The sequence below is a fragment of the Chrysochloris asiatica genome, unplaced genomic scaffold (assembly GCF_000296735.1).
Source record: "Chrysochloris asiatica unplaced genomic scaffold, ChrAsi1.0 scaffold00044, whole genome shotgun sequence".
NCBI lineage: Eukaryota > Metazoa > Chordata > Mammalia > Afrosoricida > Chrysochloridae > Chrysochloris > Chrysochloris asiatica.
In genome coordinates, this window is record NW_006408562.1 from 7209738 (window position 1) to 7230625 (window position 20888).

General features: G+C 43.9%; 1 protein-coding gene across 1 annotated transcript in view; it reads right to left on the minus strand.

The window, feature by feature from the left end:
* Window positions 1-20888, minus strand: part of OTUD7A (OTU domain containing 7A) — a 181747-nt gene that overhangs the window by 45816 nt on the left and 115043 nt on the right. Inside the window, exons 4-6 of the mRNA XM_006861918.1 lie at window positions 18902-19003; window positions 14388-14515; window positions 13211-13302 (exon numbers count right to left, since the gene is read on the minus strand). Coding sequence (XP_006861980.1) covers window positions 13211-13302; window positions 14388-14515; window positions 18902-19003 — 322 coding nt within the window. The remainder of the gene's footprint in view (window positions 1-13210; window positions 13303-14387; window positions 14516-18901; window positions 19004-20888) is intronic.

Below are 20888 nucleotides of genomic sequence, written 5' to 3' on the forward strand. Positions count from 1 at the left end.
TTCTATCATAGTTCTGGAAGCTGAGAGCTTCTACCATCTGCACTGGGCTGCTTTTCCTTGCCCCCATTCTCCAGAACATGGGCACCATTGAGGTCCTCACTCACCACATCTCTTTTGAGCCAAGAGGGGAGCCAGATAGCCTCTTCCTAGGCCCCCCTCCACCACTGTCTTCCTCAGGATGCCTTTGTGTTGGGTGAATTCTTTGTCTCTATTCCCAGGAATCCTTCCTTTCAGGTACACACTGAAGAGAAGGTAACAGGTGCCCCAGGAAGCCCATGTGTTTGGGAAAGTGCATGCTGTGAAGTTCTCAGGGTACGCCCAGTCTCTCTGTGGAGGAAGTCCGTACTAGTTTTCAGAGCAGTAAGCAATTATGAAGTGTCTTGGGGATTGTTGAGTGTCTTCCCAGAAGCCAGGGTCTGTCTAAAACCTTGGGTCAAAAATGTGCCACAGGCCTTACTTTGGCTGCTAATACAGAGTTTTTCCATCATCTCTTCCCACAGATGTAGTCAATTTGATTTCTGTGTATTCCATCTGATGAGATCCATAGGTATGTTATTGTTAAGTGCCATTGAGTCAGTACCAACTCATAGCGACCTTATGCACAGCAGAACGAAACACTGCCCGATCCTGGGCCAACCTCACTATCGTTGCTACGCTTGAGCCCATTGATGCTGCCACTTTGCCAATCCATCTTGCTCGGGGTCTTCCTCTTTTTCTCTGATCCTCCTCCCTACCAAACATGATATCCTTTTTCCAGTGACTGGTCCCTCCTGACAATATGTCCAAAGTATGAGAGACGAAGTTTGGCCATCCTGGCCTCCAAGGAGCACTCTGGCTGCACTTCTTTCAACACAGATCTAGTCATCTTTTATGTTGTTTATAAAAGGTATTTGCAATGAATATATCATTTGGTCTTACAAAATTCTGTCATGCAATCTCCAACATAATTTCTATCACCAAGGCCTTATGTTCCAACTACTGATCTGTCCTCTTTGTTTCCAGACTTTGCATCCCAACATTCAGTAATTATCAATGCATCTTGATTGCATATTTGATCAATTTCAGATGGAAGAAATTGATTGTTGTTGTTAAGTGTGGTTGAGTCAATTCTGACTCATGGTGACCCTATATAGAATTTCTATGGAGCAGCTGCTGGGTTTGAACTGCTGACCTTGTGGTCTGCAGTCCAGTGCTGATCCTACAGCACCACACCAGAAGTCCGGAGGAAATTGGTAGAATTCTTCAATTTCATCATCACTGACATTAGTGTTTGGTGTGTAAATTTGAATAACTGGTCTTCCTTGTAGGCATTTGGATTTCATCCTATCACAGACAGCATTGTGCTTCAAGATAAATCTAGGAATGTTCTTTTTGATGAGGAATATGACACCATTTCTCTTGAATTTGTCATTCCTGGCATAATAAACCATATGATTGTCAGATTCAAAATGGGCAATACTCATCCATTTCAGCTCACTAATACCTGGGATATCAATCTTTATGCATTCCATTTCATTTTTGGCAACTTACAATTTTCTTAGATTCATACTTAGTACATACCATGTTCCAATTATTCCTGGGTGTTTGCACCTGTTTCTCCTGATTTTGAGTTGTCCCCCATCAGCAAATGAAGGTCCAGAAAGCTTTACCCCATTCATGTCATCATGGTCAACTCTACTTTGAGGAGGCAGTCTTCCCCAGTCATAGTCTGAGTGCCTATTAACCTGAGGGGCTCATTTTCTGTCCCTATGTCTATCAGTTTTCCTCTGCTATTCATAATGTTTTCAGTGGCTAAATACTCAAAAATAGTCCTCCTCTCCTTCTTCCTAGACTGTCTTAGCCTGGAAGCTGATTTGAAACCTGTACCATGGGTGACCCAATGGCATTTAGAACACCTGTGCCAAAGCTTCCAACATTTGGTCACCACAGAACTACAAACTAGCAGGCGAATGTTGTTTCCTGTCCATGACTAGTTATTTATTGATAACTGATATTTTCTTATTTTATCATGTGTCCCCACCCTGAGACCTGCAAATGTGTACGTGCACACACACATGCTCACACACACACATGCATGTACACATGGACACACATGCATCCACATACTCGGACACATGGGCCCCATGCCTGAACATGTAAACACATGCATACATGTATGTACACTGTACACAAACATGCATTCACACATACTTATGCATACACACATAGGCAAGCACACACATGCTCACTCAACTTAGCACAGTGCTAGATCCGTAGTAAGTAACCAATATGTGTCCTATGATTGACCTCAAACTTGTTGAGTCCAAACAGTAAGATGTCCCCCACCATCAGATCACACTGCTCCTGCTGAGAAAGTCCTTCCCAGCCAGAGCCTCACCCTCCCGTCCAAAACCTTGGGTCAAGTGTCGTCGAGTCAGTTCTGACCCATAGTGACCCTTGTACAGGGTTTCCGAGGAGCAGCTGGTGAGCTTGAACTGTTGATCTTATGATTCAAACCGACTTTGCAGTCATAACATTAACCCACAGCGCCACAACAGAATCTATTGCCCATAGAATCCTTTAGTATCGAAAGTCAAGGCTTGAAATATTTTCTTCAGTTTCCTCAGCTTGAGAAATGCTGAGCACGTTGTTTCATTTTGGTTTTCTAACTCTAGATCTTTGCACATTTCTTTACAATTTTCTTACTTTGTCTTTTCAAGCTGCCCTTTGAAATTCTCTATTCAGTTTTTTTTTTGTTTTTTTTTTTTAACCTTTTTCATAGCATCTCTATGCTGGAGAGCAAGTTTCAGAGTCTCTGGTGACATCCATTCTGGTCTTATCCTTCTTTCTTGTTTTCTTAATGACCTTTTGCTTTCTTCCTATATGATGTTCTTGATGTCATCCCACAACTCTTCTGGTCTTTGGCCTTAACTGTCGAATGCATCTAATCTGTTTTTAAGATGATCTCTAAATTCAGGTGGGATATGTTCAAGGCCATAGTTTGGCTTTTGCAGACTTGTTTTAATTTTCTTCAGCCGGACCTTGCATATGAACAACTAATGGTCTGTTCCAGTCTGCCCTGCCCTTGTTTTGGCTGATGATAGGGAGTTTTTCCACTCTTTCCACAGATGTAGTCAATTTGATTTCTGTGCATTCCATCTGGTGAGGTCCATGTGTACAGTCGTCTTTTATATTGTTTAAAAAAGGTATTTGTATTAAGTCATTGGTCTTGCAAAATTCTATCATGCTATCTCCAGCATAATTTCTCTCACCAAGGCCTTATTTTCCAATGACTGATGCTTCCTCTTTGTTTTCAACCTTTACATTCCCATCAGCAGTGATTAGTGATTATCAATACATCTTGATTGCATGTTTGATCAATTTCAGCCTGAAGAAGTTGGTAGAATTCTTCAATTTCATCATCACTGCCTTTCATGGTTGGTGTGTAAATTTGAATAATAGTGATATTAACTGATCTTCCTTGTAGGTGTATGGATATTATCCTATCACAGACAGCATTGTATTTCAAGACAGATCTTGATATGTTCTTTTTGATAATGTGATGCCATTCCTCTTCAATTTATCATTCCTGGCATAGTAAACCATGTGACTGTCAGATTCAAAATGACCAATATCAGTCCATTTCATCTCACTAATGCCTAGGATATCAACTTTTATGCATTCCATTTCATTTTTTATAGTTTCCAATTTTTGTATTATTCACACTTCATACTATCCATGTTCCGATTATTAATGGATGTTTACAGCTGTTTCTTTTCATTTTGAGTTGTGCCCCATCAGCAAATGAAAGTCCCAAAGACTTTATTTATGTCATCATGGTCAACTCTACTTTGAGGGGCAGCTCTTCCCTAGTCATATTATGAGTGCCTTCTAACCTGAGGGGCTCATCATCTGGCACTATAACTGACAATATATGGAGACTCTAATCATTGTTAATGCTGATTCTCTGGTGCTAAAAATCAATGTCATGTAGTATTACTTGCATCCCTTGCCATGACTACCTTGTAATAAATTAAGTTTATGCATAACAAAGTTTAATTATCTGTCTACTGATTTCTCCATTTCAAAGACTAAAAACAACCCAAGAAACCTATGGGATATTCTGCCTTTAGATTATAAATAGACATTTTATCAGGACTCCTCCACTCTTCCTGTTCCTGACCTACACATTTTAGAATACAGGACTAACACAATCTCCAGTCTGACCTATAGATTTTTGACTTGCCAGTCCCCCAATCCCATGAACCAAATCCTAAAAAAAAAAAAAAAAAAATCAGTCTATTTGTCTGTCTCCATCATACCAGTTCTATTTCACTAGAGAATCCTGACCCTTTGATAATGCTATTCCTTCTCTGATTCATAGGGAATTGTGATCCTCTGAAAACACTCCCAACTCTGGCTCCCAAATCAGTTTTGAAGGAAAACAATGTGAGTACGCATGCCCACCAGGGTTTGCCTTTGCCCATTCACTCCCAGTGAATCAGGACTGCATAATGATGTCACAAGCCCTAAGCAGCACCTACCCTGACTGATCATTCTTGCCTCCCTGATCTCTGCCTGTGGTCAGCTCAGAGCCTGCTGGTCCTGGTTCTGGCTCTCTGTGCACACACAGCACTTCATGCCAAGCATGGTGCTGGGATTTGGAAGAGAACCAAAAAGCAGCATAAGGGTTATGGAGGTTGAGTTTCCCATGTTCCATCAATCCACTGGACTGAACTGTTTCTATACATGGCTGCTCATGCACTTTTACAAATACCTTTAATTTCTGTTCATCTGGAACTGTTCTAATTTTGCTGTTGTTTTTTGAGGGACAGTTTTGCTGCTTTTATGATTCTTGGTTGGCAGTTGTTTTCTTTCAGAGTTTTGAATATGTCTCCCCATTGCATTCTTACCTACATGATTTCTGCTGAGAAGTCAGCACTTAATCTTATTGTTTTCCTTTGTATGTAACATTTCACTTTTCCCAAGCTTTTTTCAGGATTCCTTGTCTTTGTTTTGGAGAGTTTGATTACGTGTCTTGGTGAGTTTCTTTTGTGGTTTATTCTGTTTGGGGTTTGTCCAGTTTCTTGAATAATTTCATTACTAGGGAATTTTTTTTTTTTTTCTAGCAGTTCTTCAACTACCTTTTCTGTACTTTTTGGTGTCTCTTCCTGTTCTGGAATTTGGATCACCCATAGGTTATTCCTCTTCATGTTGTACCACATGAATCTTAGGCTTTCTTCAGATTTTTTCATTTTGTTCTCTGACTATTCTTCTATCTTAGTAGTATTAAGAGATTTATCCTCAAATTCCCTAATTCTGGTTTCCATACCTTCAGTTCTCCTCCTGTGGGCTTTCAATGTATTGTCCATTTCTGAAACCTTAGTATTGATCTTCTGGATTTTTTTTTGCAATATTGTATTGTCTCCAGTGCTGTATCTGTTTTGTTTGATTGTTCCTGTAGTGCTTTTCTAGTTTCTTCCTTGCTTTCCTCAACCTTTCTGTGAAACATTTGGATGTACCTCAATATCATTCTTCTGAATTCTTTTTCAGATAGTTTCAGTGCCTCTTCTTCCTCAGAAGCACATTCTAGCTCTGCCTCTTGGTTGGTTGTTTGAGCTATGCTGTCTTGTTTTTTCATGTGAACAGATGTTTTTTGCTGCTCTTTAGGCATTGTGGTGTTGTTGTATATGCATTATGTTGATGAATGTATGTTGGTGTATTCTTAGGCATTCACCAATTGCCTCCTGGTGGGTGTGATCAGGAGATGCACTGCTCTTTTCACTGTTCGTACAGTTCAATCCAGAGTGGATTAGTTGTTATTGACTGTAGTCACCACTGTGGTGTACACAGAAGCAGGTATTGGCTCTAGCCCAACTGGTGGGACTGCAGAGGGCACAGCTGTAGCTTGGCAGTATGGCTGCAGTGGCTGTGTCCTGTTATGCAATGTAAGAATAAGGGGAAAAAAACCCACCAAAAAACAACAGCAGCAAAAACAAAAAACAGCCCATACAGCAAAATAAGAAAGTCAATAGCTTTCTCTCTGCTCTCTGCCAGTAAGCAGTATGCTTTGCCACCTACTGGACCCTTGCCTTCACAGCTGCCTGAGAAAGTTCAAAATGGCCATGCTGCATCTGGTGGGTCCACATAATTCGTTCGCCTCCTTTCCTTTTTTTTCTGCTTTCTTTCTAGCCCACATGTCTATTCAACCCCCTCTCCTAGTGAGAGGCAGTCCAGGGTTGGCCAGGGTTGACTTCAGATTTGGTCAGAGCATGCCATGGTGGGGTTATTTTATATAGCTCCTCCCTGGGGTTCACAACCTCTGCATGGCTCCAACCACCTGGAAAGCAGGAGAGCCCCCAGGGTTGTATACTGGTCAGAAAAAAATGAATAAAATAAAATAAAATTGTATCTTTGTCTCCATGAGCCACAGGCAGGTTTCTGCAATACAAATATGTTTTCTCATCTCTAAAGTCATTCACAAACTCTTCAGACAGCTGCAGCAAGTTCTGTCTGCTGCTGCTGCTGTTGCTGCTACTCATCAGTCACCTCCTTTCTTGCCATGTCTTTTTCTCTCAGTAAGCACTCGATCGACTCTTCTATCCCTTCCTCTGGAGCTCCGAGTGCCAGGACTATCCTCTGTATCTGCCTCATCCAGTTTTCCATATCCTTGCTGCAGAGAGTCTGCACAGCTTTTCTGCCTAGTCTGCCATCTTTCTCCGACTCCTTCTTGTGCTTGTGAGACCCCAAAACAGGCTGCAGAACATTGTCCTTGTGGACTGTGTTAAGCTAATTAACTCTGGTGTTCTCTGAGAGTATGGTCCTGAACCCCAAGGCCCAATAATTCATTCCCTCAAGGTACTTGTTTATGGCTAAGAAGTTTTTAAAACTTTGCACTCTGTAAGCTCAACTATGTTGATGGGTATATCTGCAATATAAGTAAATACATATGTATAACCCTGACATCAGAACTAGATGGTGCCTTGCTACCACCACTGTGCTCTGAAAAGGATATTATAAGGTCTTGGAAAGAGTGGGAGAAAAATGTGGAACAAAACTCAAAACCACACAAAAGACCAGGTCTACTAGTTGGGTAGATATAGAGACTGGAGGGATCCCTGAAACTCTGGCCTTTAGTCATCCTTCAGGCCTGAAATGGAACATAGCCCTGAGGTTCAATTTTCAGCAAAGCAATAGAGAGGTCTGTTAAGTGAATGGAGTCCTGGTGTGGTGCTGTGTGTTAATGCGCCGGACTGCAAAGCTGTTTGAACAGCAAGGTCAGTGGTTTAAGCTCATCAGCTGCTCCTCATAAACCCTATACAGGGTCGCTATGGGTCAGAACCAACTTGATGGCACACAACAACATAAAGTGAACTATAACACTAGAGGGACATGCACGACTTAGAATAACCAACTATTTGAGATCAAAAGAGCAGCATTTGCCCAAGGACAGGGGTTTGGAAGATAAGAAAGAGTAGGAAAGAGGAAAGAATGGAGGAGGGAGAGGGATATTGCATTGTGAGGATTGCAGTCAATTGAATGAAATAAAATGTGTATGAACGGTTGAATGGACAATTGATTAACTCTCTATATCTTCATCCAGTTCACAATTGTTGTTGTTGTTAAGTGTCGTTGAGTCGGTTCCGACCCATAGCGACCACACTAGAGAGTTAAAAAAAAAAAAGAACAAAAAACTAGCAGCATTCAGTTGGGCTACGGCATCATGATACTGTGGTCTGAAGGGGAGATGACAAAACACATGAGATGCATCAAGACTTCATTTCTCTTTCTGGCTGAGCAGTAGTCCATTGTATGTATGTACCACATTTTGTTTATATATGAGTCCACTGATGGGAATTTAGGTTGTTTCCACCTTTTGACTATGTGAGAAGTGCTATAAATGAATGTTGTTGTAAAAGTGTCTGTTTCATTCTCTGCTTTCAAATCTTCTGGGTATATGTAGAGCAATAGTTACTGTCAACATGGCATGACTGTGATTTTCAGTGGTCCAACAGACAGTCTGTAATCATTTTTCATTCTGTGACGTGATGTGATGTGACCAGCTAATCAGTTTGAAGTGTTTTCTTGGCGGTGTGGTCTGCATCCAATATATACAGATGTTGTGGTAAAGCTTGAGCTCTCTCTCTCAACCTGTCTCATCGTCTGACACCTGGATCTTGGGATATGAGCCATTAGAAGCCTCCAGCTTCCTGGCTGACCTATGGCTTTGGGACTTGTCAGCCTCTACAACCGCATGAGCCATTTCCTTGAAATGAACATCTCACCCTTGTTCTTTTTAGGTACCATCAAGTCAGTTCCAACTCATAGCAATCCAGTGCACACCAGAATGAAACTCTGCCTAGTCCTGTGCCATCCTCACAATTATTGTTATGTTTGAGCCAATTATTTTCTGCTACTGTGTCAATCCATCTCGTTGGGTTCTTCCACTTTGCCAAGCATGATGCCCTTTCTCCAAGGACTGGTCTTTCCTGATAATTTGTCTGTATGTTTATAAATATGCTTCACTGGTTTTGTTCCTCTAGAGAACCCCATCTAAGACATTTGGTACCAAGAGTAGTTATGTTGTTATGTGTTGTTGAGTCAGTTCCGCTTCACAGTGACTCTATGTACAACAGAACAAAACAATGTCTGGTCCTGCACCATCCTCACAAGAAGAGTAGTTACAGAGAAACAAGGTATTAAGGGGGAATTTTCTAAATTGGTTCTTGCGTATTGCTTGTGTTAAAGGCACTGATAACTCTGTCTCTAGTAGTGAAGAGGACACTGCTAATCCATCGTTTGAGGTGGCAATAGAAATAAGGATAATCTCACCATCATTGGATCAAATATTTGTGAGACACAAGGGTGATGGCACATTTGATGCTTTTCTACAATTCTGACAGACTGAGCAGTATAGGAAAGCTGGCTGGTTGGTCCTACTTTTACTAGACAAAATGGTGTAAGAAAGGGATGGGCATCAGGCTTCAGAGACACAGCTCAAGTGCTGCGTAAGTTTTCATGTGTGTCCTGAAAGGTATTGATATTTTTAGCAGTAACAGAGTGGATGCTACCAAATATCAAACACAGAGTCTTAGCTCAAGAATGGCTGAATTATAATGTTAATTGAATTCTCATCCTTAAATAGTGTCTGATGTTAAAGTAAGGACATTCATTAGGAAAAAATGGGGTCCTAAAACTTGGAATGGGGATATATGGGGGAGATCATCAGGAAGCTGGGGACATTGAGCCTTCAAATTCCACTGAATAACTCTCATCTGAAGGGTTTACTTCAGCTTTGTCTGTTCAACAATCCTCCCCGGTATAATCATTACCTTTTCCACCCTCATCTGATGAGATAACCCAACTGTGTCTGAAGAGTCTTTGATATATCACCTCCTGGGGCGTTGCCTGGAGCAGATGCCTTACAAGACACTGCTGAAAGTCCCTAGCACCAATACCACTACCCATTTTTGCTTCTAGACCTATAACTAGACATAAGTCTTAGTGAATCCCAAGAGGTGAAGTACAAAGCGAGGAGGCACGCTAAGCACCAAAAAAACTATTTGATTTTTATAATATCTACAAACAAACTTAAAGAATCTGTATGGAAATGACTATTAATAGTGAGGGATAATGGGGCAAGGTACATAAAACAGAGCAGTCTGAGTTTATTGATCCACAGAGCACAGATTCTTCATTCAATGTTTCAGCTCTAGACGCTAGGAAAGGATTGACTCATTGATTTGGTTGGTTTACGGAAGCATGGTTTAACTAGTGGTCTACAGTAAAGTCAACTAGAAATGCCAGAACTTCCTTGGTATCTTACAGAAAAAGTGCCCAAAGATTTAGGGCACGAGGAAAGATGGAGTGGATTGATCAGGCTGGACTCACAGACCCATCCACGGAGTGTTCAGAGGACATACCTGACACCACAACAGTAAAGAATCCATTTGTGAAGGGAATCAGTCCATGAAGTCAGTGAAGACTGCTCTGATGGCTGTTTTATTTCAGATTTGACAATGGGAACTACCCTAACTGAATAACAAGACCTAATTACAATGGGACTGATGGACCCCAATGGGGCAGGTGGCAGAACTCAGTCACCAAAGACAAGGTGGACGAGGCTACCATAATGGACAACAGAGTTAAAGCAGAAGTCAAAATCATTTGACTCACATGCATTTATGTCATTGGCTACTTACTCACGTGTCCCATGGAATGAAATCGAGGGGAAATCTACTCAATATTAACTTAATAAGTACAAGTGAGTATTTGAATCAGTACATGAATCACCAAAATAAAGTTCACAATTCATTCACAGACTTGAGCCAGGTTACAAACTCACAACCCCTTGAATGAAGAGAGACTGGACCTCCATGAGGAAAGGTCCCACTATACTGTCAAAAATGTATACTTTCATCTTTCTCCCAGCTTTCCCCAAAGGGATCATGAGAGTGACTGCTCCTTGAGGAAAAGGAAATAATCAGGTTTGGGGGTCATTTCTGGACACTAGCTATGAACTGACATTCATTCCAGGAGATCCAAATTGGCACCTGGCCCACCAGTTAGAGCCGGGGGCATAAGAAGTCTTAGCAATTTTCATATTTAAAAATATTTTCATAATGGTTATTGTTGTTAAGTGCCATCCATCCAGTTCCAACACATAGTGACCCCGTATAGAGTTTCCAAGGTTGTACATTTTTGGTTGGCTGGTTATGTGCCGTGGAGTTGGTTCCAACTCATAGCAACCCTGTACAGGGTTTCTGAGGCTGTAAATCTTTATGGGAGCAGAAACCCTCATCTTTCTCCTGCAGAACAGCTGGTAGTTTTGAACTGCTGACCTTGTGGTTCGCAACCAGATTTGTAACCACTACGCTATCAGAGCTCCTTTTTTTTAGGGGTGCAGAAAGTCTCATCCTTCTCCTCTGGAGCAGTTGGGCTTGAACCTCCACACTTGTGGATCACCGTCCAGTGCTTATCCTACATTGCCACACCAGCACTCCTTGTCGTAACACTATTGCACACTTAACAGACTATAGTATAGTGTCAACGTAACTTTGATATACACTTGTGAAGTTCTGGCGAGTCAGTACTGACTCTGAGTGACCCTGTATAGGGTTTCTGAGTTGCTGGTGAGCTTGAACTGCCAACCTTGTGGTACAAAGTGACCTTGCAGTCCAGCGTATTAACCGACAATGCCACACCAGGACTCCTTTATATACACTAGGAAACCACCCCCAAATCATGTGACACACTTTATTGCAATATTTGCTTTATTATTGTGATCTGTAACTGAAGGCATGTCTGTAGTTGGATTAATGCCCACTATACTTGTAACTAAGGAGCTCCAGTAGTGTAGTGATTATGATTCAGGCTACTAACCTCAAGGTCAGCAGTTTGAAACTACCAGCGGTTCCATGGGAGAAAGATGAGGCTTTCTGCTCCTGTAAAGGTTTACAGACTCAGAAACCCTATGCAGGGTTGCTATGAGTTGGAACTGACTCCACGGCATATAACCACCACCACCACATTTGTAACTGTTTTCTATTTGTTACTCTGATTCTTTGCTCCTTTTTAAAATCTACCCCCTTGTTTTTTGTTTGTTTGTTTGTGCCTTCTCTAGTTTACATTAGGCAATCTGTGGACTCTTTAAAATAAAAACTATCCAAACCAAACCCACTGCTGACAAAGTTGACTTGGGCTCACAGTGACCATATAGAACAAAGTAGATCTGATCCATAGGGTTTCCAAAAGCTGTAATCTTTGTGGAAGCAGATGGCCACATCTTTCTCCCAGGAAGAGGCTGGTGCGTTCAAACTGCTGACCTTTAAGTTAGCATTCAAGTGCTTTGATCACTGTGACACCAGAGCTCCTCCATATTTGGAATATTTATCCCTAAATGTCCTAAACCAGCTATACTTTTTGGCCGACAAGGGACATGACTAAGACAGTCACTAGACCAGACTAGGAATGTAGAGGGCATTTATGTCGGGTCCTCTTTGGTGCCTTTTTGCAGTAGGGATGTCAGTGAGTAGCCAGCAGAGGAAGCCCCTGGTGTTGTTTCAATAAGTGAGGACCCAGAGGGTCTGATAATAGCCACACACACCTGAGTGCATAAAACTAGTGAGACCTCCTTGGGATTCTCTTCTGTATCAGTGGTCACACTTTCTTGGGAGACTTTTTCTAAGAGTGTTGTGGAATTAATTGTGTGCTCCCCAAATATATTCTGGAATACTAACCCCTATACCTGTGGATGGAGTCCTGGTGTAGCACTGTGGGCTAATGTGTCAGACTGCAAAGTTGGTTTGAACTGCAAGGTTGGGGGTTCAAGCTCACTAGCCGCTCCTTGGAAACCCTATACAGGGTCGTTGTGGGTCGGTACTGACTCGATGGTACTTAATACCACCACCAACATACCTATGGATATTATTCCATTTGGGAATACAATTGGTTTTGTCATGTTAATAAGGCTCTATCAGTATAGGGTATATCTAAAGTCAATCATTTTTGAGCTGTGAACTGAACAGATCAGGCCCACAAGTAAGTACGGATGAGGGACGATAGATGGCTGGTCACATGCGTTCACCAAGGAACCAGAGGCACAGAAGCTGATAGAAGACAAGGACCTTCCCCATGAGTGGACAGAGAGAGCAAGACTTCCCCAGAGCCCATGCCCTGACTTAACACTTCTAGCCTCTAATCTGTGAGAAAATAAATTCCTGTTCGCTAAAGCCACCCCCTTATGGTAGTTCTGTTATAGCAGCTCTAGGAAACTTTACCCTCAGATTCAAAAAGTATGGGTGTGTGGCCACTCCATGGTATTGGTGCTCCTCTCCCTGATTTATGTATGTGGGAACAGGCCTCTTGAAGGTACACAGCTTGTGTTCATATTCACGGAGTTCATGTGGGAAATGCTGGGCTGGTTTAGGGATCGTTTGCTTTCAGGGTGAAGCCACAAGTTAAGTAGATACTGAGCTGGGGAGACCACCAAATGGGCAGTCTGGGTCCGTGGAATCTGGGTAATGTAGTGGCAGTGTGTGAGCGTAAACATGCATCTTGGTGCCACATACCAATGGCTTCTGTGCTGCTCACTCATCTGTGTCCTCTTGCAGACACCACCAGCCCGCATGGCATGCTCCATGCCAGACACATGCATGTGCTGAGGTACGCTGACTTCTAACATCTTGCAGGGCTCCAGTGATCCCTAAACTCCTGGACCAGGCACACTTACCCTCCGCCTGAACCACCATTCCTGCCGCAGTGCGTGCGCGGCTTGCTGGACGCCAACTTCAGCAGCTCTGTCCACTCGCGTTCCCACTCTTCCTCCGTGTACAGCAGCCCGGACTGCGCACAAAGGAGGCCCACTTCAGGAGGGTGGGGACGCTCAGGGCAGCACCCTTATTTGCCACCTGCCCACCTGATGAGTGGGTGGTGGTTGAGGTGAGCCTGGGAAGTCCACCTGACCTTCTGTGTGGGACCCCGGCTGGCAGCCCTGTAACTCATCACTCGGCCCTTTTTGCTACTGACAATATTTTTCAGAAAAACCCCATCTCTAATCTCAGAGCTGTTGGGAGTCTGTTCAGCAGCCAGGGTTCTTCCCAGGGGCAGGAATGGCCAAATGTCAGGATGATGGGTCAGCTTCAAGCAGACAGTGAACAGTTTCCTCCCTTAGGAAAGCAAAGTTAAAACATATTGATGTTAGTGCCCTCTAAAGTTAGAGTGAGATATGTCTGGCATGAACGGTCAGTCAGAAACACAAACATCTACGAGTAAAAATCGACTTGATGGCCGTGGGTTTGGTTTGGTTTTGAGGTTACACCATCTTGATTCTCCTGATTTGGAACTAATGTTTACATGCACAGGAGAGACACTTGGAGTCCAGAGAGCCTAAGCCATTCTCCAGGTCAAGTCGTTTCACTTCAGGACAGAGTCTGAGTACTTTTTTTAGCTTCATACACGTTGGGCAAACCCAGAACCGAGACCAATTGCCCATTGTCTGAGCAATGTAATAGCTAATCTGCAAGGAGACCTCAGGCTCCTGAGAGTAGAAGTGGTACCTGGAAGGGCTGTGAGACCTTTCTGTATTTGTGCGGTCCTGGCTGCAATGCATTGTGGGGGAACACAGTTAGGATTCTGGGGATTGTGCACACAAGGCTCTCTCATCAGGGCTGAGGATGGTGGGTGGGCAGTGCCTGGCCCCCTGAAGGCAGGCAGTGAATACTTAAGTGGGACAGAGCTGAGGGTGGACATGTGATCACACTGTGGCAGCACATGTCTGACTCCGAGGAGTAAGTGGAGGACGGAAGCTGTTCCTTCCTGACTGAACAAGATCACTTGGATGTGGGCGCCGTGCTCTGGACTCCTCTACTGTGCAGGATCTCATCTTGGGGTACACCGCAGGGACCCACCTCTTTGTTCTGCTGAGTCTGCTGCCAACGCCATCTTCTCTTCAGAGCTTCCCTCTCCGCCCCCGTCCTCATCATGGTGTACAGGGCCTTCCGCAAGACCAGGTCCCGGTCATGAAACCCCCACATCCCTGTGGCCAGAAGCCCGTAGCAACAAAAGATACAAAAAGAACATGAGGAGAGCAAGTGAAGGGCCACTCAGCCCCGATGCCCACGTCCACCACGACAACATGCTCACTGAATGCACGTTTCTCGTCACGGGCTCTGTTCCCCGTGCCTCTAAACACAAGCAGGTGATGAGAAACACTTGCTCTGCTTAATGAGTAACAATGTTGTTGTTGTTAAGGGACAGTGAGTCGGTTCCAACTCATAGTGACCCTGTACAGGGTTTCCAGAGGAGCGCCTGGTGAGTTTGAACTGCTGACCTTGTGGTTCAAACCGAACTTGGGGTCCAGAGCCTTCTCCTGCAGCACCACCCCTCGGATCATGGGTGGTAACTGAGGGCAGCCTTGCTAACACACTGGGACCCTTGACAATACACTGTCAGTTTGAGTGTGACAGTCCTAAGTCTGAGTGAGATAGCATATGAGGACAAGCTAGTAACTTGTCCTCAAACAGGGCTCCAAGCCAGTTTATACTGTGGGCTGTCACACTAAGACAGCTTCAGTTTCTGGAAAGCAGGGCTTCCAATCGGCACCCATACAGGTCTGGGTCCAGAAGGGAGGTTTGGCTTTTGGGAGTGGGCCTTCCTCTCTTGGCCCACTAGGCTATAGTGGGGCATTAGGCTCATAAAGGTGAACTAGCCAATTATAGTGCAGATCAGATGGAGCCAAGAAATCTAACAGTGGGGGAAATGCTGAGGACAGGTGCAGCCCAGGCTACAAAGGGAAGAACCTGGGGTGGGGGAGATTTGCTCATTGAATCATTTGTTTGCTCAATCTAATGCTATTAAATTATGGAGTCCTGGTGGGCCAACAGTGAAGCACTCAATGGCTTACTGAAAGCCAAGGACCACACCCAGTGGCTCTGTGGGAGACCTGGTGATGTGCTCTCATAAAGATTATGGTCTAAGAAATCCTATGGGACTCTTGGGTTCTATCCTATAGGGTCGCTGAGTCAGAATGGACTGAACTATAAACACTCACTTGATTTCACAGTTACTTCACTACTGGAGTGTGGGGGTTTGTTTTAGGAGTTCTAGGTATTGGAACACACACGGCAGCCACCCTGGAAGACCGAGTTCTAAACCCTCAAGCAGTATGCACTGTGGGGAGGTGATACGCCATGACAGTAGCAGTAATGAATTATGTCTGTGGATAGTGACAAAGCGGATGAGGGGGCAGAGGGTGAGGGTGGCTTTGGAAGCGGAGACCCGATGGGTTAAAGAGTAAGCCTGCCACCATCTAGGGGAGTTTGCCAGGCAGAGAGCCCTAAGGGTCACCCAAGAGGTGAATTTGAGGAAGGCAGGAGGGGAAGGGATCTGGAGCAGGGTCAAAGAGCTAAGCTGAGAGCTAGAGGGTCTTACGGGCTACAATATGGGCTACAATAAGGGCTGGGGTCTACTCTCAGGGAGCTGGGTGCACTTGCAGTTTTCAGAAGAGGAGTAACAAAAACAGAAAGGACCAGCTTGGCTGTGCATTCTATTATTGCAAGAAATATGCCCAAATCCAAGGACTGCTGCAAATCCCATAACCTAGGACTACGATGGGCTTCCCTCCTAGTAAGTGAGGCTTTTGTCTTTTATATAGGCTGGTGGTGGTGGTGTTGCTCTCAAGTTAGCACCAACTCATGGTGACTCCATGCACAGCAGGACAAAATGTTGCCCAGTCCTGTGCCAATGTAGACTGAGGGATACGGATCTATGGATGCCATACCTCCTTTCATGGAGTGGACATGGTGAACTTGACTCACTCTTAACCTTGCTGACCTGAATGCTCCCCTGGGCAGAAGGCACCCAGTCCAGTCTTTGCACCAAGGCTCTGTGTTCAGGCCTCTTACAGAGTTTCCCTGCCCCAGAGAGCCTGCTCACAAGGCAGATCACTGCCACTCCTATGGGAGTCCCAGAGCCCTAGCTCTATGCTGGTCACTGTCAGCAGATGATTGACCAACAAGCATGTAATAGTTAAGGTTTTGTGTCAGCTTGACTAGGCCAGGATTTCCAGAGGTTTAGCAGTTGAGATGTGCTTATTCCCATGGTGATGAAACCTAATACAGGCATAGTTAACTCTATGATGAGTGGCTATGAGCAGCCAATCAGTTGAAGGGATGCTTCCTTGGGGGTGTGGCCTGCTCCCAATATAATGGACTTGCAGGAAAGTTTCTCTCTCTTCTATTGGGAACCTGGGGATCTGCAGTTGTGAGCCATTTCCTTGATAATAAACTTGTCTTTATATACATATTGTTGTTAAGTGTCATTGAGTCGGTACTGACCTATAGTGATCCTGTATAGGGTTTTCAAGGAGTGGCTGGTAAGCTTGAACTGCCAACCTTGTGGTTCAAATGACTTTACAGTCCAGCACATTAACCTACAGCACCACAATATTTCATTTGTTTTACTTCTTTAGAGAACCTGGGCTAATACAAAGCACTTCTGGGCACATCTCATGACTGACTGCTCTGGCACTATGCATTCAGCTCTTTGAGGACAAAAACAACTCAAATGACAAAAAGATAAAAGAAAGGAGTGGTAATGGTCCAGCCTCGCCTACTGCAAGAGCCAAAGCTGCCACAAGACTCTGCTTCCCCTGTAAGCTGGGGGCCTATGGAAAGTGCCTGCTATAGGAAGGCACCCAGGGGGATTATGGGAGAGTGAGCATCACACTGCAGTTTCAGAGGACAAAGGAACATTCACGCCTGAGACTCTGTAACCAGGCTGCTGTCTGGCAGAGATGAGACACTGCTTCTTGCCTCTTCTTTCTTCAATTTTTATATGGAACAAGGGAAATCTGTTCAACAATGGGGGAATAGTTATGACAAAATACTACACTACCATTAAACATGTTTCTGAAAAATAGTAGAATAGAAAACTCTCAGTACGATTTTAAGGGGAAAATGCTGGCTTCACACTGTGAGCATCAGAAGATCTTGACTCCATCTGAATTGTAGACAGAAGACTTGGGGATACTATACCAAGATGGTAGAAAGGGTCATTGCTGGGTGGAAGGATTCCCGATCTTTATTTTTTCTCACTACGATGAGTGTAAAATACTTCCATAATTCTAACAGATATAAATATGTTAGTTTAAAATGAAAAAGGAGACAAGTAAGTAGGTGCCACTTATCATCTGAGAAATGTTACACATGCTCTTGGTCCCCTTTCTTCTCTGGGTCTTCTCAGGTGTGACTCGTTTCTCTCTAAACCTTTTATGTGAGCACGGTGGCTTCATAGGGTAAGCACTAGACTGTGAACCACAAGGTTGACAGTGCAAGCCCACCAGCCACTGCATGGAAGAAAGATGACACTTTCAGCTTACGTAAGCATTTAGAGTCTCAGAAACCCTATACAGGATCGCTATGAGTCTGAACCAAATCAAAGGCACTTAACAACAACTAACCAACCAAACCCTTATGGTCTCTTCTCAACCTTCCTCTTGCTGAACTTTGCTGCAGGTCTAAATGTTGGCTCTTGCTCTGAACTGTAGCACAGAGTTCAGGCAAAAATAGCCTGGCCACGTGTGTTTGATTAACAAGGGTTATTTCCTGTATATGAGTATTCTGACTCTCACTGTACTCCCCAGGGTTGGCAAGGGACACCTGGCTTTGATTCCACGATCCTGAACACACGAGCAGACTTACCTGTCAACACCAACTTGGTCTGTGTACTTAAGTGTGGGCCTAGAAGGAATAAGCAGGCTTCTGGAAACTCTAATGTGACCCTCGGTTGTTAAAATATCATCACCCACATCTGTGCACCTCCTGTGAGATTTTGTGCAACCAGGAAGCTCACAACACTGCTGGAGAAGGTGGTAGGTCTGTTTCTATTCTGCCTCTGGATTCCCAGTGATTTACCTGAGTGGTATCAATGTCTGTCTTCCAATCTAGGTTGACCATTGACTGCTGTCAGCATGGCTGCTCTACACCTCCCAACCTCACGTACAGGTTCCCAAGCTTTTGGCTGGAGCCTGATGAAGCACAATCATCTCTGAACAGTCTGCTGAGTCCTGCCTTTATGCGTTACACCTGTGTTTTCTCAGCTTGGCGTGGCCTTTTCACTCCACACTTTTAAAAGTTTTTCAATTGTCAATAAACATCCCATCCCTCTCCATGAAGTTATTTTTGGTTGCTCTTGGTCACAGTCTCTAATTCCCGCCGTCTAGATCTTATGCTCAGGCGTCCTTCTAGCATGTAAGTTGTCTCTTCTCCAAACCTTGGAGCTACTTGGCCAAAAGGGCCAAGACTGTTAGCTTCATCTTCAGGGGACTTTTTAAGACAGTGACATGCATGGTTCCATTTAGCATATGTCCTTTTAACAACACATCAAACAGACCTGGGACCTGCCACCTTCTGTCTGTGCTTACCCAGTGAGGCGGCATGCAACAGGCAGTTTCCATCCCCTGTTGTGGCCAAAGGAAGCAGCCGTTTACAGCTTGTGCACACCGCAGACCACCAGTTCAGGCGACCTGAAACAGACGCTCACTTTAGAACAGAACCCCAAAAAGGCAAGGACCATCAGTGGATGGGTTGTTGATTTTGTTGTTAAGTGCCATCAAGTCAATTCTGACCCATAGCGACCCTGTATAGAGTTTCTAAGGAGCAGCTGGTGAGCTTGAACAGCAGACCATATAGTTCAAATGGCTTTGCAGTCTGGAGCATTAACCTATAGCACCACACCAGGCCTCCGGTGGATGGGTTAACTAAGTAGAAACACTAGTAAAGGATTTTCTAGAGGACTTCTAGAGAATTCAGTGGGAGGGCAGAGTTATAGCTACTTTTTATCAAATAAAATATAGATTTTTTCCCTTTTAAGAAAGTCCAGGTGTGACACTGTAGGATAAACACTGGACTACAAGGGCGGTTTGAAGCTCACAGTCGGTGGTTCAAACTCACCAGAGTCTCCTCAGACACCTGATGCAGGTTTGTTATGAGTCGGAACTGACTCAATGGCACTTGACAACAAGAAAGAAATTACCAATTCCTTGCATTGATGAGCTATGTCTGCAAGGACTTGGCTTTCTCTTCTTAGATCTAGGAGCATATTTTATACAAAACATAAAATTTCTCTTGAATGGTATAATTTTCTTGAGCATAGTTTCCGCTCTTGAGAGTTACTATCTTTCTTTAATCGTCACTCTTCTTGGCATCATATACACTCTTGATTGTATGGTTTACATTTGAATCAATACCTCAAAACCATAATAGCTACTGAGGAGTTGTTTGTTGTTAAGTGCCGTCAAGTCAATTCTGACTTATAGTGACCCTGTAGAGGGTTTCCAAGGAGTAGCTGGTGGGTTTGAACTGCTGACCTTGTGGTTCACAGTCCAGTACTGATCCTACAGCGCCACACCATGAGTCACGAGTTCATGCTCAATTTTATTAAAACCCACATTTCCACTTCTGGAAACATGAAGTTGTTGTTGTTAAGTACCATGGAGTGGGTTCCGACTCATAGTGACCCTGCACAGGGTTTCCGAGGCTGTAAATCTTTATGGGAGCAGAATGCCTCATCTTTCTCCATGGAACCGCTGGTCGTTTTGAACAGCTGACCTTGAGGTTAGCAGCCCGATTCGTAACCACTAAGCTACCAGAGCTCCTTGGGAACATGAAGTAGAAGTACTTTTTTCTATTCCTCCTGCTAAATACAATGAGAAAGTCCTGGGCATTTTCTATGCAACAGGAGATCCTAAAAGTTGGACAGAAGAAGGTAGACTGAATAGTTACCCAGGACCCGAGGAGCAACATGGTTGTGAGTCCTCCTGGCTTTCTTTCAGTCTCATATGTCTTAGACTGGGGGCTAGAGAAATAGTAAGTTGGGAACTCCAACAGGTACAAAGAAACAAAAAGCCTGAAGGAAGCCCTGTTCTTTCTAGCTGAACGACAAGGAAAGGGAAACTTAACAAGACAAAAACTTTTAGATAATAACTTCTGTACTCCAGACAAACTTCACTGTGGCTCTTCTCCTACTCCTGAGAGCAAAGGTCTATTTGAGAGCCTCTACTTCCATTCTTGCCAGGCTATAAAGAGGTGTTCTACCACGTTTCTTGACTAGTCTCTGGAGAAGGACATGCTTGGTAAAGTCGAGGGTCAGCAAAAAAGAGGGAGATCCCCAGTAAGATGGATGGTATAGTAGCAGCACCAACGGGCTCAGTGTAGCAACAATTGTGAGGCCAGCACAAGGGCAGGGCAGTGTTTCATTCTGTTGTGCATAAGGTTGCTATGAGTTGGTATCAACTCAGCACCATCTAATACCAACAACAGGCAAGAAGTGAAATTTGACCTAAAAGTCACATATTATATAAAAATTAACTCAAAGTGGATCATAGGTTTAAATATAAATATATAATTAAA